At 40.4% G+C, this 26,551-nt stretch overlaps 4 protein-coding genes and 1 non-coding gene across 8 annotated transcripts; 3 read left to right on the top strand and 2 right to left on the bottom strand.

Moving 5' to 3' along the window:
• Window positions 1–1,286: 1,286 nt before the first annotated feature.
• On the top strand, window positions 1,287–5,915 carry tcp1 (t-complex 1). Its single transcript, XM_062436765.1, has 12 exons — window positions 1,287–1,403; window positions 1,920–2,005; window positions 2,107–2,235; window positions 2,618–2,715; window positions 2,827–2,937; window positions 3,073–3,254; window positions 3,592–3,718; window positions 4,187–4,362; window positions 4,484–4,607; window positions 4,830–5,022; window positions 5,118–5,281; window positions 5,489–5,915. The coding sequence occupies exons 1-12, from the start codon at window positions 1,331–1,333 to the stop codon at window positions 5,700–5,702; spliced, it is 1,677 nt and encodes a 558-aa protein (XP_062292749.1). The 5' UTR covers window positions 1,287–1,330; the 3' UTR covers window positions 5,703–5,915.
• On the top strand, window positions 1,660–1,798 carry LOC133998105 (small nucleolar RNA SNORA29). Its single transcript, XR_009927341.1, has one exon. It is a non-coding gene; the product is annotated as a small nucleolar RNA SNORA29 (small nucleolar RNA).
• Window positions 3,424–24,099, top strand: sod2 (superoxide dismutase 2, mitochondrial). Of its 2 annotated transcripts, none has more exons than XM_062436766.1 (6): window positions 3,424–3,433; window positions 21,192–21,274; window positions 21,866–22,071; window positions 22,338–22,454; window positions 23,253–23,432; window positions 23,527–24,099. In XM_062436766.1, the coding sequence occupies exons 2-6, from the start codon at window positions 21,246–21,248 to the stop codon at window positions 23,670–23,672; spliced, it is 678 nt and encodes a 225-aa protein (XP_062292750.1). In that variant the 5' UTR covers window positions 3,424–3,433; window positions 21,192–21,245; the 3' UTR covers window positions 23,673–24,099. The 2 variants fall into 2 exon arrangements, with proteins under 2 accessions (XP_062292750.1, XP_062292751.1); XM_062436767.1 differs by having other exon boundaries at window positions 22,338–22,459; window positions 23,258–23,432.
• On the bottom strand, window positions 5,977–10,472 carry acat2 (acetyl-CoA acetyltransferase 2). 2 transcript variants are annotated; one of them, XR_009927300.1, is made up of 10 exons: window positions 10,332–10,472; window positions 8,938–9,072; window positions 8,565–8,746; window positions 8,319–8,436; window positions 8,076–8,219; window positions 7,850–7,972; window positions 7,558–7,712; window positions 7,355–7,465; window positions 6,952–7,196; window positions 5,977–6,126 (listed from the first exon to the last, which is right to left on the bottom strand). XR_009927300.1 is itself a non-coding variant. In XM_062437123.1 (9 exons), the coding sequence occupies exons 1-9, from the start codon at window positions 10,378–10,380 to the stop codon at window positions 7,026–7,028; spliced, it is 1,188 nt and encodes a 395-aa protein (XP_062293107.1). In that variant the 5' UTR covers window positions 10,381–10,472; the 3' UTR covers window positions 5,977–7,025. The 2 variants fall into 2 exon arrangements, 1 of the variants encoding a protein (XP_062293107.1); XM_062437123.1 differs by having other exon boundaries at window positions 5,977–7,196.
• Window positions 13,132–19,677, bottom strand: wtap (WT1 associated protein). Of its 2 annotated transcripts, none has more exons than XM_062437373.1 (8): window positions 19,492–19,677; window positions 18,876–18,913; window positions 18,709–18,764; window positions 18,549–18,607; window positions 18,312–18,439; window positions 17,064–17,242; window positions 14,492–14,646; window positions 13,132–14,361 (listed from the first exon to the last, which is right to left on the bottom strand). In XM_062437373.1, the coding sequence occupies exons 2-8, from the start codon at window positions 18,903–18,905 to the stop codon at window positions 13,703–13,705; spliced, it is 1,266 nt and encodes a 421-aa protein (XP_062293357.1). In that variant the 5' UTR covers window positions 18,906–18,913; window positions 19,492–19,677; the 3' UTR covers window positions 13,132–13,702. The 2 variants fall into 2 exon arrangements, with proteins under 2 accessions (XP_062293357.1, XP_062293356.1); XM_062437372.1 differs by lacking the exon at window positions 19,492–19,677 and adding an exon at window positions 19,291–19,362.
• Window positions 24,100–26,551: the final 2,452 nt, after the last annotated feature.

Here is a 26,551-nt window from a genome sequence, read left to right as displayed (position 1 = left end):
TACATGTGTAGCTTGACTGATATTGGATTTTTGAGGTCATTACTATATATTACATATGAGTTATAAAAAACTGTTAAAAATATCTGCTATTACTTTTAAAAAGTAAAATCATGAACAGCATAAACTGTTTTGATAAAGATCCCTTCATTTGTTTTGTAAAAAAAAAAAAAAAAAAAAGTGAAAAGTGATATCTTGCAAAGATTTATACTTTGCAAGATATTTTACAGCTTACAGTTTTCAAAATGTATGAAAGGAAAGAAAATCTATATACTCATTTATGGGAAAATAAAACTAACCACATTTTCCCTCTATAGGTATAGTCAAACTATCTTCTACTATCTTCCAAAATTTTGTTCACTGTAAGTCTTTATATAATTGTGAGCAAATTCTTTATTCATAAGATGAGATCCTCAAGAAAAAGCCTAGAAAGAGTGCTCAGACAACAGGTTACAGGCTATCTGTCTTCTGATAACAATGAAAAAACATCAACAACAAAAACAAACAGAAATGCTAACAACTGCATGGGATATTTATCTGAATATGTAATTGGTTGTTGATCAGATTCATTTTTGGCTGCTTCAAAACACCTCTGGTCATGCTTTGTTGTTTGTTTTGTTTTGTTTTTCTGTTTTGATTTATCTATCTTATCTCATCATTTCTATAGGCTAGTACTTTTTTTAATTCATGATATGATAATTAATGATGTCATTGTCATAATTGATATGATAACAACAACAACAATAATAATATTAGTTATTATTATTGTTATTAGTGGTAGTAGTAGTAGTAGCAGCAGTAGTAGTAGGCTATAGTAGTAGTAGTAGTAGTAGTAATAGTACTAGTAGTAGAAGTAGTAGTAGTAGTACTAGTGGTAGTAGCAGCAGCAGCAGCAGCAGCAGCAGCAGTGTAGTAGTAGTATTTGTTGTAGTAGGCCTAGTTGTAGTATTAGTAGTAGTACTAGTAGCAGCAGTAGTAGTAATAGTAGTATTGTGTCATCACAGGACATGAACAGCAGAGGGCGTACTGGCAGTCTGTTTCCTTGACAACGTTTCAAGAACCAAGAACAAGGAGGACTATTCGGATGTAGACAGGGTGTTATGGGTAATGTAGTTTTACCAAAGCAACATTCGCAACGCCTAATTTTCTGATTTAATCAAGGGAGCTGGTTGACGTGGGCCGCTTAAAAGTCATACATTTTATATAGTTTCATAATTAAATCTCTCCAAACTTTGGTTGCTGCACCGTAACTTCTCGAACCTTCTGGTTAATACCCGGTTACCCACAGTGCACCGCGCCACTTCCTTTCTTCTCGGTCTTGTGGTGGTCCAAAATGTCGCTGCTAGACGGTCCGTTAAATGTGCTCGGCCAGAGAACATCTGGTGAATCTGTTCGCACTCAAAATGGTGAGTTGTTGTGCTGTATTTACTTGGTGTTTCAGATGTGCGTCACTTCTTTTTTCTGTGCTTCTCAAATAATGGACAAGAAACCTGATTCATCTACTGCGTGTATCACACGTGCGGCTTATGCTAACGCTAGCGCCGGTTAATGTTAACCAAAAAGCTTCTTCTATGCCTCTGGTGTATTTTTGCAAAGCAACGTCATGTCTGATATATCTACACAATGGCAACATAACGCAAATGGCATTTAGTAGGACATCTTACTCCCATTTCAGTACCTTCCACTCTCACTGCCATGAATGGACGGCTATGCTAATGGGATAGAAAAAACACTGTCATGGTCTGAAGGTGTGGCTATCGCTCTGTGTACCCCGCTAAATAAAATGACAGAATAAAGCAATATCAAACGTGTTTATTGGAATTTCAGTGAGACATGTTGCTGTTTGTTCAGCGCGTGTATAAATGCGTAGTTTCGTCCATTTAGTTGTCAGCTAGTAGCGGCTTTCTCCTTTTTCTTTGCAGTCATGGCCGCATCAGCCATCGCAAACATCGTCAAGAGCTCCCTGGGACCTGTTGGCCTTGACAAGATGCTGGTGGACGACATTGGGGTCTGTGTCACATTTAGTAACATCTATCTTTTATATCAGTCTGTGTAGATGAAATGAAGCCTGGAGGAGATGCTGATCAGTTTGTTTCTTCTTTTTGACAGGACGTGACCATCACCAACGATGGAGCAACCATCTTAAAGCTGCTGGAAGTGGAGCACCCAGCTGCCAAGGTCCTGTGTGAACTGGCTGACCTGCAGGACAAAGAGGTCGGAGATGGGACCACGTCTGTGGTAAGTAAGGCCATCAGCTGCTCCCAGATGGTGACAACCCATAGAGGTAGAGCCACATAACCCCACAGGGAAAAATGGAGTGTGTTTGGTCAATTTATTTGGGCTTTTTCTGTCCTTGAACACAAGATCAAGTAGCAAGTGAATTTTAATATCCTGTTATAGTACCGCACATCTGCCTTTTACTACAGGTGTGTGGCTATGCTAACAGGAGAGAGAAACTGTCCTTCAATGTCTGAAGAGGCTGAGCAGCCTTATCTCTGCCGCCTCTAATGAAATGATGGCACACTGCTAAATTCTGGTGTAAAAGAAGTATCATAAGCTCAAATATGGCCCTTGTTCACAGTTTGTTTGTTATGAAACATGTCAATTGATATTCTTCTAGGTAATTCTTGCCGCAGAGTTGCTCAAGAGTGCAGATGAGCTGGTGAAGCAGAAGATTCACCCCACATCAGTCATCAGTGGATATCGTCTGGCTTGCAAGTAAGATGCCAAAATTATAAATAAATAAATCTTATATCTTCTCTACTTTTTAACTGTAAATTTGGATTACAGTATTTGATTTTGTGACAAACTTGTATTGTCATCTTTCAGGGAGGCAGTGCGCTACATCAGTGAGAATCTCACGATTGGGACAGATGACCTGGGCCGAGAGTGCCTAATCAATGCAGCCAAGACCTCCATGTCCTCCAAAATCATTGGAGTGTATCCTTTCTGCTCTAAGGTTATGAATAGTTTGCAGTTTGTGGGCACAGTTTGAAATCAGTGGTATTTACATTTCTTATATGTGAGTGTAGCAGTTCTTTTCTGCCTTTGTCTGCCTTGACCCTGAGCCTTCAGTGATGCAGATTTCTTTGCGAACATGGTAGTGGATGCTGCCTTGGCCGTGAAGTTTGTGGACAGCAAGGGTGTGGCCAAATACCCCATCAACTCTGTCAACGTGCTGAAAGCCCATGGCCGCAGCCAGAAGGAGAGCTTCCTGGTCAACGGATACGCATTGAACTGCACAGTTGGCTCACAATGTATGTTGACTCTAAACCTGGAATTCTTGCATCTCAAGTTTTTATATATGAAATGTAGCTGATTACATTCCCATTTAAATTTGCTGCTATGTCTTGCCTGATGACGTATGCAGTGATACGCGTGGGAGAAAGCATACTGGCTTTGGAAGGAATGTAGTTGCAGTAGTTTCTAAACTGGGACACCTCCTTTCTGGCCAGACAATAGAATATTGGCCTGCAATTAAATTACATAAGTTTCAGTACCTTTTGTGATGATGTTGAAGTTGTTTGGTATAGTAGATTTAAATTACTCTTGAAATATTTCCCATGTTGAGCAAGCTGTTCTTTCGGTCCAAAGGCATGGTGAAGAGAGTTGTCAACGCCAAGATTGCTTGCCTGGACTTCAGCCTGCAGAAGACCAAGATGAAGATGGGAGTCCAAGTCATCATCAATGACCCAGAGAAGCTTGACCAGATCAGACAGAGGTCTGATCATCATTTCTTTCTACTCCTGTCTTACAAATAAGTGCTTGAATCATCCCATTTAAATTTGCTGTGACACTGAATCGATAGTTTACACAGTGATACGCGTGGGAGAAAACATAAGCCGCCCCTAGTCAAGGCAGCAGCTTCTCTCTGAGCTGCTGGTGCACTATTGTGGGCTGGACATTTGTTTTTATTAAAGACCTGTATGCTCATTATTTAAGATCATACAACTGTAATTTGCCTACAGCATTTGGTAACACATGCAAAAGCTATGTAAACTTAGTCATGCAATGGCACAATATGCTGTCTACCTGTAGTTTATTTTATTTGCTGCTGAATGATGCAGAGCTATACCAACTGTGATAAATGTAACATCTGTACAGATGCCATTAAGATAAATGCTGTCTAATTATTTCATCCTAAGCATAATTGAATCAACTGAAACAAAATCCAACATTGCTTTTTCAGGGAATCTGATATCACCAAGGAGAGGATCCAGAAGATCCTGGCATCAGGGGCCAACGTCATCCTGACCACTGGTGGCATTGATGACATGTGTCTGAAGTACTTTGTGGATGTTGGAGCCATGGCAGTGAGGAGAGTTCTGAAGAGGGACCTCAAACGTATTGCCAAGGCATCAGGCGGTAAGAGCATGCTGTATTTTGTGCTGAAAGACTTTAAAAGTTATCAACATTCTTAACCCTGATATTCAATGGTTGAAACTAGTGTCAGCTTTTGACTTTTGTTGCGTTTGTTGTTTTTCAGCCACCGTCTGCCCCTCTCTGACCAATTTGGAGGGAGAGGAGACATTTGAGGCCACCATGCTGGGCCAGGCTGAAGAGGTTGTGCAGGAACGCATCTGTGACGATGAACTCATCCTTGTCAAGAAGTAAGACCTGCAGCTATATATATATGTATGTGTGTGTGTTTTATACTCACTGGAACTGTAGCTGTGGCAGCAGTTTTAATAAACTGGTACAATGAACAGTAGTTAAAGTTTGGTTTGTGTGAGGTAGAAGCTCTTTGTATGTTTGTATTTATAGTTTCTGTGATCTGACACGTTAACTGTTTTTTGTATTCATTCTTTACTTTTTTTTTTTAATCCTCTCAGCACCAAAGCACGCACATCATCCTCCATCGTTTTGCGCGGGGCCAACGACTTCATGTGTGACGAGATGGAGCGTTCACTGCATGATGCTCTCTGTGTGGTGAAGAGGGTGCTGGAGTCAAAGTCTGTGGTGCCAGGAGGTGGCGCTGTAGAGGCAGCACTGTCTATCTATCTGGAGAACTATGCCACCAGCATGGTAAGTCTGACCATATGCATATTTAAGAAAGAGTGTTGGGTTTTAACCGAGTGAAGCCCTTGAATTGAAATTTTACTTGTATTTTGTTTTCTCAGGGTTCCCGAGAGCAGCTGGCCATTGCTGAGTTTGCTCGGTCTCTCCTCGTCATCCCCAAAACACTGGCTGTAAATGCAGCACAGGACTCCACTGACCTGGTGGCCAAGCTTCGCGCCTTCCACAATGAGGCTCAGGTTAATCCTGAACGCAAGAACCTCAAGTGGTGAGTCTTTCACTTTACTGCACCTGGCATGAGACTGTAATATCTTTTTTATAACCTGCATTGGACTACTTGAGCTAAAATTGATGCCCACTTGCAGTTCCTGGTTCAAGTCCAGATAAAGACCTTTGTTACATGCCAACCTCTTCTCTCTCAAGTTTTTTTGTCCTGTTACATGTAATGTATTTGACCACTTTTTGTATCTTGTAGGATTGGTCTGGACCTGGTGAACGGCAAGCCCAGAGACAACCGCCAGGCTGGCGTGTACGAGCCCACCATGGTCAAGACAAAGAGCCTCAAGTTTGCCACCGAGGCGGCCATCACCATCCTCCGCATTGACGACCTTATCAAACTGTTCCCAGAGCCAAAGGAGGGCGGGCAGTCGTACAGGGATGCCGTACAGTCAGGATCTCTGGAGGGTTAAAATGCTGTTACTGGTCCTGATAAGTACAGCGTCTGTATTTATACGTAAGGAGCTCTTCATGGCTGTTGCTCTAGTGTAGGCCGTGCACTTTGCCTGTTTACTGTTATCCCACTCCCTCTTGCTTTGGACCCCCACTTCCAAAGGAATTGTAAGTGATTGTTTTTTTGGACATTTAATAAAAGCGCTAATGGTTGGAAATGACCATTCCTTCAACATGGCTACCTGTGATGATTGTTCCACTTCGGTAAAAGAGTTTGAAAGAAGTACTTGACTCTATGGCTTACAATTCTTTTATTGATATATTCAGCAGCTACATTATAGGGAAAACATTTTCATAACATCTGGCTATGTACAGGAAGCACTCTGGTAAAGAAGGCTAGCATACTTAACCTCATGGCACTTTGCTGTATTCGAAGGCTGCTGTCTGCACAATTGATCAGAGAAACAAGGTCCATCAATTAAGTGGAATGTTAAAGGTATCAGATTTGCTTGAGAGCAAGCTAGATCTATTGCATGCTTTCAAATAAATTACACCAGTAGTTGCAAAACTATGCTCTACAGAGAAACTAGCTTGCCTTCCAAAGTCTGTCCATACTGTGAACCAATCCTACATTTAGTGTCATTTAAATGAGTTGTACTGGTAACTGAATGCAGCTGGTTTTAAATGGAGAGTGTCAACATTGCCTCTTTGCCACATGGCACCAATTTAGCGCACCTAATAACAAGTTACTCTGGCTTAATGTAAAAACTGTTAGCGTATACTAGATTTACATTTCTGTGGTGATAAGACCTAAAGTCCTTTTAATATTAAAGTCATAGGTTTTCAAACGTTTTCATGTCAAGGACCCCTAAACTAAAACAAATAAGACCATGGACCCCATTTGATAAGATTTTGTCCTACGGGTCTTCCATCTGATCAGATATGCTTTTGAATGTTTTATTACAGAAAGTACAAGGAAAGAATTGGTCCTACATACTGCAATGTGTGTTCCTTATGGATGGAATTATAGTGAAATTATTCCCCGTTTAGCTGGGGTCTTAGACCTCCTTTTGAGAACCACTGTATTAAGTCACATTCTACACAGGTAACCTGAGGAAGGCTGAATTTAAACTGAAGTTTTTCACAGTGAGAATGGCAAACTATGGTTGGACAAGATCCAACAATCACAATATATTCTGTCACTTTTGCATTAAGTACAATGACAGGAAGAACCCAGGTAAACATCAAATATATATATGTATGTCATACCTGTAGTGTAAACAGTTTCAGTATTCCTTCTCCATTTAAAAACATGAGATGTAAAGCAGCATCACGTTTTCATCTCAAACTCTCTCCACACACATGGCGATGCCCATTCCTCCTCCAATGCAGAGGGACGCCACACCTTTATGGCCGCCTGTCCTCTGTAGTGCGTGTAACAGGGTCACCAGCACTCTGCAGCCAGACATACCAATAGGATGGCCCAGAGAAATGGCGCCACCACTCACGTTCACCTGAGTGACAGAAAACATGTCAGCATTAGCATACATAGTTTGATTCCAGAATGATGGAACATGTAATGTGGCATGTAAATCTACTAGGTGACTGTTGCATAAATGTGATTTTAACACATTTTTCTCCAAATTCTTTCTCTGTGCATTACCAGACTTACCTTTTCTACTTTCAGACCCAGCTCTTTGACCACAGCAAGAGATTGGGCAGCAAATGCTTCATTGATCTCAAATAAGTCAACCTGGTCCAGCTGCCAGCCGGCTTTCTCAACCTAACAGAACAAGACAGAAGAGAGACATGTCTTAACGACAGGGAAATGTTTTTCTCAAGCATTTTTACAATTAGCTGCTGCTGACTACTCACCGCTTTCCTGATGGCTGGTATTGGCCCAGTTCCCATGATAGACGGGTCAAGTCCAGCTTGAGCCCATGAGACAATTCTGGCCATGGGTTTTATCCCGCGTTTAGCAGCCTCTGATTGGCTCATTAAGATAGTTGCTGCTGCTCCATCATTTATACCTACAGTTTTTTTTAAAAAAGCTTTAAATATTGTGCAATACATCAATTTAGACAAAAAGCCGGCGTGAAAAGCACAACAGCTGCAAGCAGACGTTTTGTGTTTGCCTATATAAAAGAAAGAGAACCAACTCCCAAACCTGATGAGTTGCCAGGGGTGACGGTGCCACTGCTGTCCTTTATGAAGCAGGATCTGAGTTTAGACATGCTGTCCATGTTGCTGCCATGACGAGGAAACTCATCCACCTTCACCTCCACTGGACCTGAAGTCGAGAGAGAAATGTTACTAAACACGCACACCAAGGACAGGTGACGCAATTTTTTTGAACTATAAGAATCAATTCCATCCTTTAAAGTACTCCTTGCCTTTTCTGGACGGCACCATGACTGGGACAATCTCTTGATCAAAATGTCCGGCTTTCTGCGCAGCCTCTACTTTGTTCTGGGACTGGACAGCGAACAGGTCCTGCTCCTCTCGACTCACGCTCCACTGCTTTGCCACATTCTCAGCTGAGAAGATATATAAACACGTATCGCCACAGTAAGAAGTGACTCATACAACATAAGAACACCGACTGCTGCACAGAAATCACAAATAACATCCCAGACCTGTGATGCCCATGTGGTAGCCATGAAAGGCATCCATCAGACCGTCGGCCACCATGGAGTCCTGCAGGGAGGCGTCACCCATCTTCACCCCTGCTCTCATTTGCAGTGTGTGAGGAGCCTGAGGGGACAAAGAGAAAAAAGCTTATTATGAGGTCAAGTACAATAGCATTAACTTAACGAACAGGCAGGTTTTCTGGTCTCCCCGAAGAGAGAATACCCAGTTTGTCAGATTGTTTCGTAACCTACCCTGCTCATACTCTCCATGCCACCTGCCACCACCACAGTAGACTCTCCAGCCTGGATGGACTGAGCTGCCAGACACACAGCCTTCAGCCCAGAGCCACACACCATCTGGCAGCTCCAGGCCGGGACAGGGTAGGGGATACCTGCCCCAACACTGGCCTGACGTGCCGGGTTCTGTCCGTGACCTCAAGGACAGACAAGGGGAAAAAACACACAAAAAAAAACAAAGGCGGTGAACCTCAATGAAAGGGTTTGAAGGTTAATAGAGCAGAAATATTGCCAGAGTGAAGTCGTATCAGGTTGACGTTGCTTAATACAGCTGTTATGGGATCGCCGCCACGCATGAGCACACTTTTATGATTTCCTAAGCTGTTACCTGCAGTTAGGACGTGTCCCATGATAACCTCAGAGACTTCATCTGGCTTCACCCCTGCTCTCTTCAAAACGTCCTTTATCACCACTGAGCACAGGTCATGCAGAGGCACCGTGGACAGAGCACCGTTCAAGGACCCTGTGTAAAAATGAAAAGTGGAGGGTCAATGTACCATTCAGTAACTATTTTTATCAACTATTTTACAGTGAGAGGAGACTAATTGCTCTAAAACCTAAAAACTAAAACCTTACATGTATCTTATATCATGGTGCCTTACAAGGTCATACTCTGTTGAGATAATAAATGTTGAGATAAGCGATTAATTAAGTGTCACCTGTCCACCAACACACACTGAAGAAATTCACTTTTACTACAGTAGAAGTCTCAGATAATTTACAACACATTTATTCGATAAATTAGGTCATTTATCATTTTTTTGTAAATGCAAAAAAAAAAAAATTAGCTGCTTCCAGTTTTTCCCTGTATTGCATTTGTGTATTAAATACTGTTGGATTTTGGAGCATGTGTAGGACAAAACAAGGAATATGAGGATGACACTTTGTGCTCTGGAAACCATTAACCTTTCAGCCTATGAAAAATATAGATGAGAATACCCATTACAACCTCTGTAAGCCTGAGGTTACATCTTTGAATACCAAATTTTATCTAACCAGACCTAAAAGTTATTGATTTTTTTTTTTTAATGCTTGCAACTGTAATAACTTATCATATATTGTTTCAAAGATAGTTATATATGGATTGGATTGATAGACTGATTAACCAACCAGTAGTTTCAGCAACAGAATCATTAATATTAAAAAGTCAACCATGTCACACTTTTTACTCGTAATACAACAATAATAAAATCCTACATTTCACTCTGTTGTGAACATTATAAACATATATACCTCTGCTAATGTAAAGTTTTATATATGTTGCGTTATCCGTCTCATTGAAGGATGTCCTATAGAATATTTGACTTCACTGAGGAAACACTGGCCTTGCTGTGTAATTCAATTTCACATCCAGGAGAGGACACACACCCCCGCCCAGCGTGCTACTAACTGGACATTGTAGGCGGCCAATCACATTAAGTCTTGCGGTCGTGGCACTATAACCAGTCAGCCAATCACTGCGCTCGAAATTCTCCGGACACTGGAGCGGACCAATCAGGGCTCAACTAGACTATCGTGTCTAATGAATGACACCAACAACTCTCCCAAATTAAACAAGACAAACGACATCATATACGTAAAATGAAACATAATAACTAAACAAGTAGTGTATTTCGATACCTAATTTAACCGCAGCGACGAGCGGCATAGTAGCAACCGCAGAACGTTACCGGAGCAACGTGTTTCCACTTTATGTGTGTGGCAGCTATTTAAACAATTTACCGATTGGTGTCCGTGCAGCAGAGACGATGACAACAGGATCGGTGTTCATGTTTATAGTCGGCTGGTTGGAGTCCTTTCTTCAGGGTAGTGTTCCTGTATGTCCAACCTACACACTGCTCTGTTGACACTGCCTCGACTGGATGCCAGTGTTTATTTCCCTAGGATGGCGAAGTCATGACCCGCCGGAGTCTGCCTCTGATTGGGTAGTACTCTTTGACGTCACTAATGTGGTTGGTTGGGTTTAGGCACGATGAGCGAGATTGGTTAAGTATCAGGGTCAGCCAATCAGAGGCAGAGAAGGGCGTGTCATGACTTCGCCATCTTAAGAAAATAAATATCACGGCCAGAATTTATGATTTCTAACCAGGGAGAAAGTGAACCACAGCGCCACCATGCGGTTTGGAGGCAGTGCTCCTTCATGAGAGGCCACTTTCTATTGAACTGAATTAAAGCAAATGTCCCTATTTAAAATATTATATGAACATATATCACATTCTAACATTTATACTAATACAATAATAATAATAACATTGTTGTATATACACTACTGTAAAAAAACAAAACAAAAACACATTTCAATAATTTCTTCAGTTGTTATCAAGAAGTTTTTGTACTTAAAGTATCAATATCAATACACTTTCTAAAAACTCACAGAAGAAAATGGACAGTAAAGGATTACCCAACTATGTATTTGTTATTTTTGCCATTACGCATATGAAATTCATTATACATGCATACTATTCAACATATACAGTTGAAACCAGAAGTTTACATACACTGTATAAAAAGACATAACCTTTTTTTCCCTCACTGTCTGACTTTATATCAGACGAAACTTTTCCTGTTTTAGGTCAGTTAGGATTACAAAAATTATTTATATTTGCTAAATGCCAGAATAATGAGAGGGATCATTTTTTAGACCATTTTTTATTACTTTCTTCAAAGTCAGAAGTTTACATACATTTCATTAGTATTTGGTAGCATTGCCTTTAAACTGTATGACTTGGTTCAAACGTTTTGGGTATCCTTCCACAAGCTTCTCACAATAGTTTGCTGGAATTTTGGCCCATTCCTCCTGACAGAACTGGTGTAACTGAGTCAGGTTTGTAGGCCGCCTTGCTCCCACACGCCTTTTCAGCTCTGCCCACAAATCTTCTATAGGATTGAGATCAGGGCTTTGTGATGGCCACTCCAAAACATTCACTTTGTTGTCCTTAAGCCACTTTGTAACTAATTTGGCGGTATGCTTAGGGTCATTGTCCAAGACCCATTTGCGCCCAAGCTTTAACTTCCTGGCTGATGTCTTGAGATGTTGCTTCAATATTTCTACATAATGTTCTTTCCTCATGATGCCATCTATTTTGTGAAGTGCACCAGTCCCTCCTGCAGCAAAACACCCCCACAACATGATGCTGCCACCCCCATACTTCACAGTTGGGGTTGGGATGGTGTTCTCAGGCTTGCAAGCTTCCCCCTTTTTCCTCCAAATGTAACGATGGTCATTATGGCCAAACAGTTGAATTTTAGTTTCATCAGACCACAGGACATGTCTCCAAAAATGAAGGTCTTTGTCCCTGTGCTCATTTGCAAACTGTAATCTGGCTTTTTTATGTTGCTTTTGGAGTAATGGTTTCTTCCTCGCTGAGTGGCCTTTCAGCCCATGTCGGTACAGGACTCGTTTCACTGTGGATAATGACACTCTCTTACCAGCTTCAGCCAGCATCTTCACAAGGTCTTTTGCTTTTGTTCTGGGGTTGATACGCACATTTCTCACCAAAGCACATTCGTCTCTGGGACACAGAACCCGTCTCCTTCCTGAGCGGTATGATGGCTGGACATTCCCATGGTGTTTATACTTGCGTATAATTGTTTGAACAGATGAAAGTGGCACCTTCAGGCATCTGGAAATTGTACCCAAGGATGAACCAGACTTGTGGAAGTCCACAATTCTCTTCCTGATATCTTGGCTGATTTCTTTTGATTTCCCCATGATGTCACAAGCACAGGAAGCAGTGTGTTTGAGGTGTGCCTTAAAATACATCCACAGGTGTGCCTCTAATTAACTCAAATGTTGTCAATTAACCTATCAGAAGCTTCCAAACCCATCACATCATCATCTGGGCTTTCCCAAATTGTTTAAAGGCATAGTAATCTTAGTGTATGTAAACTTCTGACTTTGAAAAAAGTAATAAAAAATTGTCTAAAAAATGATCCCTCTCATTATTCTGGCATTTAGCAAATATAAATAATTTTGGTAATCCTAACTGACCTAAAACAGGAAAAGTTTCGTCTGATATAAAGTCAGACAGTGAGGGAAAAAAAGGTTATGTCTTTTTATACAGTGTATGTAAACTTCTGGTTTCAACTGTAATTAGTAGTCTATATAGAAATATTACTTTCAAATTTACCGTACTGTGCCGTCACTTAGATGTGTATTTAGATTACCTGCATATACAATATACATGCAGGAATATATATATATATATATATATATATATATATATATATACATATCCCTGATCCTAATGATTCATTTCACCCCTGAGATCAATAAAGATTGATCTTATTTAAAATTAGACATCTGAACTGTCGCAACAGCAGCAAAAATCCCTCTTAGTTTGCTCATTCTCATTCTTTGACTAAATCAGGTCAGTATTGAATAATTCAATTAATTTTGGTCAATCATAAATCTGTCTTTCAGACACAGTTGGATGTTTACATGAGTCCTTTTAAATATTTATAATTCAGCTAAGCCAACAGATGATATGTTATATGTATCTTGATGGGGAGTAATAACTGGTTTTATTCCGTAGTATTAAAAATCTTTATTGGTATTTGGTCAGTACATGAAAAGGACTGAAGTCAGAATAATATCAACATCGCATATAAACTACACACAATTCAACAGAATCTTTTGAACTGAAATTTTTTGTCAATGGAAAATTAAAATTGCTTAAAAAAAAAAAAAACAGAACACAGGCCAACATCTAAAAATGACCTTCTGAATATTGCGAAGCTACTGTAATTCAGTGATTTTACTGACTTTTGACAATGAGTTACAACACCAGATGCCTGATTTCAGTGTCAAGAGCTCAAACAAGAACAGCATAGACGTGCTCAAATAAACAGCAGAATGAAACGTACTAGTTTTTAAAATCATACATCCACTCAATTCAAATCTAACATTAACCCATTCCTGTTATATCCCCGTTAAGCAACACAAATGTGACAGAGGCATCACGATAGGCAGAGGGGAGCAGGGTGAAAACAAAATGTCTTGGACAGCAGTGCTGTGTTACAGACTACGCATTTGTTGCCTTGTTTTGTATATTGTATAAAAAAAAAAAAAAGACAGTACATGTCAAAGTACATTACAAAACTGCATTGTCGCTCGTGCTGGAGTCCAGGCCGTTTTGAGCGTGCCGTGACCCTGCAGTCCTGGTGCCCTTGGTAACCAGGGCAGTCTTGTCCTCATGGGGGTCGGTGGTGGAGTCTGTATCATTGGAGTGCTGAGTCAATGAGGTCTCGCTGCCTGTCGGAGAGTCCACACTCTCATACCCTGCACTCAGCTGGCTCCCGAAACCCACAGGTCCTCCAACTCTCACCGTGCCAGTCTGACTCCCTGACGCCTCCTCTGAGTGGTTGGACAGTTTGGTCTCAGCTTCACCGGGACTGGAGACCATGGGGGACATGGGAAAGTCTTCCTCGGTGCTGCTGACCTCACGGTACAGGCTGGGTGTTGTGGTCTCGCTCCTCTGGGATGAGTTGCCGTTGCTTGGTCCGTTGGAGACCCTCCCGAAGTCTTTACCCATTGGTTCAGAGGGTGCACTGGCCTGCTCAGGCTGGGTGGACGGTTCGGCGGACGAGCAGGAAGCAGTGGGGGATGTCCTACTGGGGCCTGCCCCGGCCAAGGCCCCCTGAGTTTGGGTAAGCTGCTGGCGGCTCTCCTTCAACTGCTGCTGCAGGACAAGGATGGTGCTCTGCATCCCCTCTACCTCCTCATCTAGCTGGATGATAAAGTCATTCAACTCTGCGGTTGACGGAAACCAGGAACAGACAAAGAACAATGTCAATACTCAAATCAAGAAGATGGACACATAACAAGCAGCCACACTTGGTAAAGTAAAAAGATCAGGCAGCGAGATGCGGGTACTGCTCACCATCTTGACTGCTCTTGAGCTCCTCACTGTACTTCTTCTGCAGGGCCAACTCAGCCTCCAGCTGGGCGATGCGTCCCTGGGACAGCTGCCTGCCCAACTCCTGGTTTTCCTGAATCAGCATTCGACACTTGGCCATCAGTTTCTTTCCTGTTTGGCTGTAAGGGAAACAAGTCTCACATCACATAGTGAACCAGGAGACAAACACAAAGGGCAAAGAGATGCCCCTGACCCACTTGCAAACAGAACCTCTCAAACCTGATCATCCGGACAAGACTCTCTAACCACAGCAGGATTTTCATTATACCGGTTTGACTCCAGTGCATTATAGAATTATCAGGAGCCCACTGACAAAAATCTGTTATGTACAATAACATGTTAATTATTCTTTGGGTGAAACTACAAAGACTTTTTTTCCTTACAGTAACATTAACTTGGAGATGTGTTTTTTTTTTTTTTAAGTTTTCACTGTTGCTATAACCCCAAATCAAGCTACCTAAACCCAACAGTTCTATGGATCTGATGCACCCATTGTTAAACTGTCACTTTAAATGCATCATGTTACATTATTGAACAAAAGTGAGCACTTCAAAAAATAACAGTAGCAATTGTGTTGCGGCCGAAAGTTCAAAAGCACTCGCCACATCACAGAGTGCGAGAACAGTCAGAGTAAAAATTTTCACAGAGCAAAGTGATATTAGAATGACAAGCTGCAAGAAAACCTTGACTAAGAATAGCAAAAAGGAAATATGCACCCCAGAATCAGGCGCTAGTTTTGTGTGGTCATGGCTTTAAATACATACGAGCAAGTAACAGTAAAAACCAAACTGCTTTAGGAGCCGCTTTCTCAACTTAACAACAGGTCAAGAAATACTGCAACAGTCCTGCACACCTGTTAATTTTACATTAGCAATTACTGTGATTATGTTTTACAAAAGCCCTAATCAGAGGAAGTGTGAAACCTGCACACAGAAGAGACACATCATTTAAAACTGTATTTAACTGCCATCTATTAAGTCTATATATGCCTATGGAGATAATCTGGCCAGAGGAAACTGAAATATTAACATTAATGGAAAATTATTCAGCATCTGAAAGTAAAATTCATTAAAGGGGTAATAGTTGTTCAAACTGATCAAAAACAGATAAAATTGCAGTTATGTGCCGCACATTTTGTAAATTACATTTACTAATTGTATTTTCTCTCAATGAGCTGTCATTATCATATCCATTAATTACTCTAAATTGCTAGGAGGAAGCATGCTTTTAGCCTTAAAAGGGCTGCATACACACTGGCAGCTCAAATCTCACCGTCTGACCTTAGTGTGAGAGACCTGTATATAAATTTGGTGTTAAAAAACAGGAAAAAACAAAACAGACTCCATGTGGGTTTCATTGAGAACACAGTGGCTAAAGATCTATGCCACACAGGGGAGACAGAAAAGTCTAATCTAGTGTGAATGGCTGAGGGAGAGATTGTAAGGTCAATCACAAAAATACACAGAAATACAATAAATACATTCTCATCAACTTATAACATGACTTGTTAAAGACATTTGCATTCACAACTTGAAAACAGGACTCAGTGCACCTACAGCAGTGTGTTTTCAATATCTACCAGAGGAATTAAGCACTAAGCTTAATTCATCCTAATGTTTATACAAATTAATACAATAAAAGCCAATTATGCTTATTGGTTCTCACACACACTGCAGTAAGTGTTTGTTTTTGAGAAACAAGAGAAATATCAAATGAAATGCCAATAAAAAGAAACAAGTCACAAAATAAAACATGTAAATACACTCTACCGTGACGGGGCCCATGTTCAGACACAGGCGACTGGACCCTCATGCCTGAACCATAGTCCTTTGTGGACCGAGGATCTGGCTCCGCCCACAGTCTTAATGTCATTTCTAGTGGCTCTTTTCCCCCCAAAGTCTTACTTTTAAATCCTAGAACTTTCCTCATGTTATTGAAATGTATCTAGACTGTCCAAAAAGTCTTTACGTTTCTCAGGCAGACTAGCAGGTATGTGTGTGGTGTAATCCACAGTTAAATGTCTTTATAAAACAAGTACGGGAATTGTCTTTAAAATGTTCAATTGATGTTTTAGGCTAGGGATGCTCCCTGCCTGACTCAATCTCCACCATAAACCCCCTATTTAATATGTGAACTGTCTGCTTTGAGCTGAGGGGGGGCGGGGAGGGCATATCCGTGTCGGGGATTGAGAGACCACCTCTTCAGGAACAGTCCGGACTCCTTCTGGTCCATGGACGGTGAGGGGATACGAGGGGAGAGAGCTGAAACACAAGTGTCACCTGACCATACTGTCTTTTCACCTTAGTTTATGTGATATGTAGCTGGCACAGTGCGAGAGTACAAAAACATGGCGGTTTTGTTTTGCAGTGACTGGCTTTCTGTAAAGTCTGAGTCTCGTGGTGAGTACAGCATTTGTCAGCCTTCCCCCCCACCATTGTTCCTGCATGCCTGCAGTGAGAGTGAGGGTGGGGGGCGTGAGGAAGTCTTGACTTTTTTTTTGAGAGGGTGGGGGGGGAGTTATTTTGATTGTCTTTACCTATCAGGTGTAAATTTCCAGGCACTCAGTTCATTTTGGGCCTGCTCCAGTTTGTCTTTAGTCTGTTCCAGTTCAGCCTTCATTTTGAGGAAAAACAAGTTGATGGCTGGGTCCACCATGGATGACCGCAGTTGGGCCGCACCGGGTTGCTGGACTTGCTTGAGGTACTGAATCTGCGTCTGCAGGATGAAACAAACCAGTGTTAGTGACCAGTTAAGTGTACTGCATATCTAACCCTAACAGAAGTGTTAACTGTTAAGAGTTTTTGAGTAGGCCAGTAACCAGAATTTCAATCCAGAGTCTCAGGAGAATAAACTGGACCACTATAGATTACTACAGTTTGTAACAGCATCTTGATCTAAATTAGATCATTTTAAAATATAAATACTGGATGGTTTCCTTTCGAGGAACTTCAAAACAAACAAAAACCTCACATTTCCACAGAACTGATTTGAATACTTTCACACAGGAAGTAAATGCTTCAGATCATAACAGACACCCAACAGTCTAGCCAGTTCAGACAAAATATCCAACTCAGAGTGAGGTTAAAAATAAAGTCATGCAAGTTTAAAACCTTGGCCAACTCTACCTGGAAGTATGCGAGTTGGGTTTAGCCCAGCTGCACTATAAGAATGGCATCTGCTGCAACAAAGCCACTGGATGTTTCACTGAGCTGTCAATCTGATAAGAGCAAAGAATGCCCTCCTCGACACAATTTACCTTTAACCTGTATACCGTGATAGAAAATGACTACAAGGTGCAGGGCTGAAATAGAGCCAACTGATATAGTAGTTGACCAATCTTCGATTCTGATACATGGCAATACAAGTACAGAACATGTTGTTTTTTGAATATTGCATACACAGTATTTTGTGGCTTTTTTCCCCACTGTTCAGACTAATCAAGCGTGTCAAAGACATCTAGCAACATGTACTTCTCATTGGGCAACAGCATCCACCATAAACATATCAAAACATTAAAAATCATATAATATAAACTAGGAATGAAAGTGACTTAGCTGTTATTGAGAGATAAGTGTTATAGTATAGTATTACACTATTAGTTATACACATAACAGTGAAAGTAGAGCAGTATAGAGAACAAAGCAGTTTTGTGTCACTTTAAGAGCTGTTGAGCGCTCCAACTGTGCAACATCAATTGGAAGGGTGTACAAAGTGCTAAATGTGATAATACTGTTCCCCTTATTCTTATCAAATGATTTAAGTAAGTGGAGAAATAGATACATACTGTGCACTCTTGCATTTCCTGCTCCTTGGTGGCAAGTCGCATGACCAAGATGTTCTCCCTGCGTGCAGACTCCTGCTGCTGCTGCTTGAGCTTCTCCTCTGACTCCTTCAGTCCTGGTACATCATTGGCTAAGACAGCGAGGAGAGAAAGCAAACGCATCAGAAGAAAAACCCTTCCCACAAGCAGCAAAATATAGTTATTGTTATACAGTTATTATGTATCAGCTGGTATACTTACAACACAGCTCTGCATATTTTGCCTCCAGGACCTGGACATATGCTTCATGCTGTTTCCACCTAACAGGAGCAGACTCGGTGTAAACATTAACTGCTCAACCTAGATAGATCAAAGTTTCCAGACGACATATTAAATCTCCAGGCGCGGAGCTGTAATTTACCTTGCACACAGCTCCTCTCTGGTCATGGTCTTCATGTCAGATTCACTAAGGCGAACCTGGATGGAAAGAAAACCCGAGGACGGATTAGATTAAGAACACACACAAGGGGGAACATGAATAACGAAAACGAAACAAATAACAGACTTAAGACTACAAAGCACGCTCACCTTCTTGGGTAGAGGCTCCTCGTTGGTCATTGTGAGCTCTGGAAGTGGACACAAATATACAAAGACATCATTAACCAAAGCTGGGTGTCGTGTGTTAAAATATCTGCATCATCTCTTGCAGTAACCCGCTGGCTGTCCGCACGCAGTGGCGTTTAAAACATATTAGGACAACTTCGTTATTTTCATACAAATGCTACTAGGCTTCAAATAAAGCTCAGGATTTGAGGAAACCATGTTAACTACCTCTCCGCTTATTATATATGAACATTACCAGTTGATAAAATCTGTCGAGCCTAATGTGAATGTTAGCTGGTGTGGCAGTCAGCAGCTACGGATAGAAAGAAATAGAAATAAGCTAACTAAGGTTAACACTCGGCTGCTAACAACATTTAGCATCCGCTGGCAAAATACATACCTGCCATGAAACTATAGTTTTTAGCTACACGGTATTTTATAATGTCAAGCCAGGCAGCATGCAATTCTTGGCTCTGTTTTATGCTCCTTGTTATCACAAAATGGCGGTGAAGGAAATGACTCCCTCCCTTGCGCTCCTTTTTCCTGAAACTAGCGGGCTCTTGGCTGCAGATATCAGGCCTTCAGCCATCACAACACTCACCGGACTCGTTCCTGTCGATGTTTCTTGAAACTCCCTCGACGTCACTGACTCTTCACGACACTCAAAATTGCAACCAAATTATTTTTAAAAAGTAGCTGTGGGTTTATATTTTGTTGTTTAGCTCCGGTGCAATCGCCATCATCGTCTTCCTCACCGAGGCGAAGGCAGGACAGAATGGCTCTGGATGGCCGTGCGGCTCTCGCCTTGCTGCAGCACAGTGCAACCAAAGAGGAGGAAGAAAACAAGAGCTCTCCCTCTGCTGCGATTTACCGATACCAACAACATGGCTGGCACAACTGGCACTCTGTAGTCCTCTTCAACTAGCGTTTCAGCTCAAGCAACTATAATAGTAACATTTGTAAAGTCCATGTGGACATTTGCTTCAATTTTTACTTCAATTTTTAAAAAAATAAGGATAAAAATAAATATGTAATTATAACATTATCAATTTTTGTTACAGGCCTGAACTTGATCAAATAAAAACAGTTAGGTATTTATTTAAATAAATGAGTGAAAAGTTACATATTAAAATGCTAAAAATGATTCTTAAATTTGAATATTTTCTTGTTTCTTTAATCTTTCATGACAGTAAACTAATATCTTTGGGTTTCTGGGCTGTTGGTTGAGACAAACCAAGACATTTTGGGTTACATATTGAGCTTTGAGAAACAGTGACTGATATTTGTATTGACCAGATGACAAATGTTCACATGGGTAATTGCTGAGTAATTTATTAGGGCATTTGTTGTTTTGTACTGTGACCACAACAAGACTTTTGCCATGTTTTTGCTGTACCCTATATATGTACTTTTATCATACCTTTTTTGACTCTTGCACATAATCGTCAGAGCAAGTGTGAGTTACTCATTTTGGCAGCGTTACAAGTTTCTTGATTGTGATGTGGCAAGGACCCTGATTTCTTAGGTCAAGCTTTATAATTTCTTGGCCTCACATTTATGTTCACAATTTTCAAGTAAATAGTCAAAATGAACTGCTAGGGGAATTACATTCTTTATGTTTGGGAACTTTTGAACTCAACAATATATTATTTTTAAATTATATTCATTTATTTTTGTCGTTGGTTTTACTCCACAGTGATTCATTAACTCAATATAGACGATCTCTGGCATTACCTCTGATGTGGTGGAAGAGACGTTCACGTGATTATAGTTGTTAGTTTTGATAATTGTCTCTTTTTTCATTTCATTTGAATTTATTCTACGTATAACAAATTATAAACAATTATTCTGGCTGTTTTATATTTTACTATGTACGGTATATTTTACCCTAACTTCTTGTGATTAGAAATAGAAATAAAGTATAGTATATTTTATAAACATAAGTACATTACAAGTGAATAAAAAACTATATGTTATAACACTTCTGCTGCACTCATATGATCAGTTGCACTTTTATTAAGGCCAACCACAAGGATTAGTTGTACATTTTAATACAAGGGGGAGGGTCAAATACATAATATAACGCAAATATATTTAAATATATTTAAATATATCTTGATGTTATATAATTAATGTTGCTATATTATTTATGTATATATTTTTAGAAGAATTTGGCTTCAAAGGTAGCAGCTGAGCATTATGTAATTCTGCACACTCATGTGAACACCCCCGCTGTACTGAAATGGTACGGTCTGCTGTCAGGTTGAAAACGCACATTTCAAGGGCGTGAAATGTACTGAGTGAAGAAGGGCAGTTTTACTCTGTCCTGTCTAACGTGAGAGCCCCACCGTGAACATGATCTGCAGAGTTGCTCAAATACGCAGGTAAAACTCATATGAACACACCAGCTTAGTGCCATTACTCTGTTAGCTTGCCGGTGTTAGCAAGCGACTGTTCATGAACTTGAGACAGTTATTATTGTATGTAAAGCTAACGGTCAGCTAGCCAGGATGCTAACTTAGTTCAGCTTGTGGCGCACAAATGAATAGTTGTATTTCAAGTCGCGTTGTCCTGCTATAATGGCATTTAACTGGCTGTTGTTATAGTTAGACAGCATTTATGCTAATATCTATCGCATTGAGCTAATATGTAACCCACCACACTAGGCTAATTGTGAATCATGAGTATTGTATTGAGGTCACTTTAAGCCAGTTGCTCAAGGCTGACCAAACTGTAGCAACTTTGACCGATAAACCTACCTGTGCCAGGCTGCCTTGTGCTAATATTGTGCAATTTAATCACACAGGCATCACTGTTGTCCTAGTTATGTCGTTTCATATATTTGTAAAGCAACAATTATAAACTGGCTCTGTTTAGACAAATAACCTCATGCATGTTGGCTACTCTAAGCCAGAGTAACAGCTGTGTTTTATATCTGATGGTATCACAACTTTGTTTCTCTTGGCTTGGTTCAGGTGCGCAGGCAGCCTCAGCCAAACCATAAATCAGGTAGCTGCATCAAGGCAGAAGCACACGCTCCCCGACCTGACCTACGACTATGGCGCCTTGGAGCCCCACATCAACGCAGAGATAATGCAGCTGCACCACAGCAAGCACCATGCCACATATGTTAACAACCTGAACGTTACAGAGGAGAAATATCAAGAGGCACTCGCAAAGGGTACAAGCACAAACACACATGAACTAATCACTCAATTGCTTCTGTGTATATGTATGTATGTATGTATTCTGTGTATAGATGTAAAAGAAAAAAGAATCATTAATTTTAAAGGATTGTTAACATTAAGTTGTAATTTAAATGTTGATTATCAGGATACATTTATGTTGAGGAAATGTAATATCACTGCCACTTTGTAATAATCATGTGACTCAAAATAATGATAGCTAAAGATCTTATGTCCACTTTTTCACCTGGGTGTATTTTAGGGGATGTGACAACACAGGTTGCCCTTCAGCCTGCTCTGAAGTTTAATGGAGGAGGTCACATTAACCACACTATCTTCTGGACAAACCTCTCTCCAAATGGTGGAGGCGAGCCACAGGGTGAGGTGGACACACACACAAAACTTTTAACAGTTTACCTTCTGTCATTTGACCTACACTGGTTTGTTATAGTTGACTCACATCTGGATTGAGCAACACATGGCTGTAATTCATAGACGGTTGCTTCTGCTAGTAGTGCTGGGCCCACTGTGAGTAAACGGCTAACTCTGCAGCTCTGTGCAGCTCATTGTTTTTGTTACTAGCCTTCACAAAGACTGTATGGTTGAGTCTGATGGCCCTCACCAAACAATAATGCTAAACATTTAGGCATCCGTTCCCAGTGAGCAAGCTCAGACAAGTTGAATCTATTCTACCTTCCCAACACAAAACAACAAAGAGCCAAAGTAAATGAGTGTCTGGTGAAACAGCTAGCAAACTAAAGGGTTTTGCATACCACACCAAATCTAAAATGGAAGTAAATATTGGACTTGAATTCATTCAGGTGGCTAGAAACTTGGCTCCAGTGTGCTATCCATGTTGATTTTGCTGATGTGAAAGTAGAAACTCGTTTGCTAACAGATTTGCCAAAACAACCTGAAGAGCTTATAGTATGTCAGGTGTTCCGTTTCCCTAAGATTGTCTTATTTAGTCTTTCTGCTGCCTAGTCTTGTAAAAATCATTGCAAGTAGTAATGATTGTCAGTTGGTATGAGTTTGGAAATGTAACTCTTCTCAATATACTATTGTAAACATAGATTAAATAGGCAAATAAGGTATACTGAAAAAGTTTGTCCTTGTCTCTTGCTTTGAATATGTAGCATCGCCCTGAAGTAGCACCTGTCTGTGTCACTTCTTGTAGGGGAGCTGATGGAGGCCATCAAGCGGGACTTTGGCTCCTTCCAGAAGATGAAAGAGAGGATGTCTGCTGCTACAGTGGCAGTGCAGGGCTCAGGCTGGGGCTGGCTGGGCTTCGACAAAGAGAATGGAAGACTTCGTATCGCTGCTTGTGCTAACCAGGATCCTCTGCACGGCACCACAGGTCAGTGTCTTATCTCTGTCATCACTCTCCTTTATCAGATGCCATGTAAGAAAACGATCTGTTAGGGTAATTGTTTCTTGCCTCTGACCCTCAGGTCTCATCCCCCTCCTTGGTATAGATGTATGGGAGCATGCCTACTACCTTCAGTACAAAAATGTGCGACCGGACTATGTCAAAGCTATCTGGAATGTCGTCAACTGGGAGAATGTGAGCGAGCGTCTCCAGACTGCCAAAAAGTAGAATCTAATCCTCAAACATCCACACCTACCTGTCCCAGACCTGAAAAAAATAGTAGTTGCATATAATCATTATAATAATAAGTTACTTGCATGGAGTATGGAGAAGTGGTGTTATTTTGACAGTTGCATTAAAGTTGATTAGCAGTAAATAACTTTAAAATACTTTCTACATTGGTGCAGTTTGCATTGTCTTGCACCTAAGTGGGCTGAAACAAACATTACATTTTATTTGCAAGTGCTTTTTACTTCAGGTCTGCTCCCAACCTCCTGTCTGTTTTCAAAGCGCACATTACATTCGGTGTCATATAACCAGAGTACATTATCAGTAAGAAGTGTCTTTGTCAGAATAAGTCACTCCAAAATCAGCTAATGTTATTGCAGTCCACGTTTTTGATGTATTATAATAAAATTCTAGGATTTCAATTGTACCAACTTGATGGTCTGTGTTTTATTCTTCATTTCATATGTGTAATACATTTATCAAGACCTTAACCTGTTGTTTTAAGTGTTGTTAGAAAGATATTATGTCATATGAAATATATGTTAGAGAAGGGTGCCACAAAATAAAAAGGTCAGGAATTATATTCACACCTAAACTGTGGGTTACAATTCTACCCTTTTTGTTATGTTATATTGATCATGAAATATCTGGAGAGCAGTTTTTGGAGAAGTTCAAGTTAAAGCATTTTTTTTTACCATTTTTGGTGACACATGTAAGATCATTAGAATTTAAGGAACCACTTCAAATAGCTCTTTTTGGCTTTCTCAGATTTTATCTCGCATGACACCTCACATTGGCTATCAACAATTGTTTTTCTTCCATGTTAGATTTGAGTGTCTTGTCTAATGCATGGCCAAATTGGACTTGGTCCAGTCAAAAGGTTTAAAGCTCAGTCCTTTCTGATAAAGGCACTTGTAGTTAATGAGATATGCAAACCGTTCTGCTTGAAGAAAAACAAATACTGTCGAAGGCCTGTTTGTCTAATACTGTAAAGTACTGTGCTTAAACCTCTTGAACCTGTCTGAGTTGACATATTGGAACTAATTTTAGCTTTCAGTTGTACTCTGCTCTTGTCTATGATCTGCCCTGCTTGTTTACAGTGTTACCAAAAGAGGGCAGTACTCTCCAAGGTTTTTCACTGTTGATGGGTTCATTGAATTGTTAGCCCTATATACTCTTTGCAAGAAAATTTATGATCAAGTGCATTTATAGAAAAAAAAATATTGGCATTGGGTCATACATGGATTTTCAAAAGTTACTAGTATGAAACCTCTTCATCCATCACTCACAGTACTTTAAAGGATAGACGCTGTGTGTTACTTTTTAGTTTATTGTATGTTCAATGAAGGTTATCCACTTAATTATATCAAAGGCAAGTGTAACTATGCAAATGGCTTCCAGCTGGTTCATCTCTTGTCGTCCAAGTGGCTCCTCTCTTCCTGTCAGTGATTAGGACTGATCATTCTGCCTAGCAGAGATCTCTCCATGATGCAGAGGTGAACTGGGTTTCAGTGAACACTGAGTCCAAGCACATGGTGACCAGACTCCAATCATGAGACTAGACTCAGCTGCTTCATGATTGTATTGAATTGTGTGTGTCATTAATTAATTGCATTAATTCATTCTTATAAATAGGTGCAGATTGACTCTATTGCTACATGAATAATGATGTTTGAATCTAACCTACAGGCATTTTGGGGACTCACACATCAAAATTCTACTGATGTGGCAGGAACCAGCTGCAGCAGAAAGGGTGTGGGAGCACAGGCATGCTAATGACAACTGGCTACAGAGTGCTTATGGAATGAACAGCACAAGATTGCTTAAAAAATGTATCGGTGCCACAACGACAAGCACATAAACTTGAGTCATTGCATTTGGGAGACATTGCCAGCCTTTTAAAGCTGAAGTCTCCCCCTTTTATAAGATGATGGTTTGTCTAAAAGTGGCCTACTTTTGCTCTGTAAAAATTTGGGTGTGCCAAAAATTATTTCCCTCTTCCACAACTCGTAAAAAAAGGATGGAATTCGCTCAGGATAGAGTTTCTTTAACCTCTGGAAGAGAAGGGAGGAAAATATTGAGGAAATGTCTCAGTCACTGAGTTTAACTCATCGTCTTTTTTCTCTGTTTCTCTCTGTGGAGCTCTTTCTTAAAAACTAAAACCCTTTTCATGAAAAAATCTGAAAGTTATCCAATTTTCAGTCTTTATCAGATATGTGTGCCTATCCAATAATTCCATGGAGTCAAACTTAGATATCCTAGATGATGATTTAACACATGTTCTTAATGATTGATAAGTTTCAGAAACAACTTTCAATTGCAACAAAGCAGACTGTTTTGTTTAGCTTTCTTCCAACACACAGATACACACACACACTCCACAGGAAATACAACCTCCGCTGTTGGTGGGGTTTTTCAGCGGGTGCATACAAGCATGCAATGAGACTCGCATGTGGCTTTGTTTCACATCCTTACTTTTATTGTCAGGGCATAAGTGGTGAGAGTGCGTGCCCATCCCATACTGTACTCTTTACTCATTCAAATGATGGCACTCACTGAGGTTTTTATTTCCCTTGTAGAAAAAATTGAGCATATTATTCAGACTTGTTGCCACTTTTTCTTGTTCTCTGGTGTTTTTGAATACATAATCCACAGATGGATGTATAAAGTGATGTATGAGTTGTAATTATGGTTCCTTTCACAGAAGTGAAAGATTAATACTTTTCATTTATCTTCAAACAAATCTGATATCCAAGCTATGCATACTTGTCATATGACTCCTTCCCAAATGGAGGTCAAAGTCTTCAATCTTTCTTCTGCCTCCCATAAGCCTTTAAAGCTTTGTCATCGCATTTCAAAGCTCCAGACTACTGTCCACC

This window comes from Scomber scombrus, chromosome 17 (genome assembly GCF_963691925.1).
Source record: "Scomber scombrus chromosome 17, fScoSco1.1, whole genome shotgun sequence".
Lineage (NCBI taxonomy): Eukaryota > Metazoa > Chordata > Actinopteri > Scombriformes > Scombridae > Scomber > Scomber scombrus.
The sequence above is the reverse complement of the archived record's forward strand: the minus strand, read 5'-3'. Positions and strand labels throughout refer to the sequence as shown.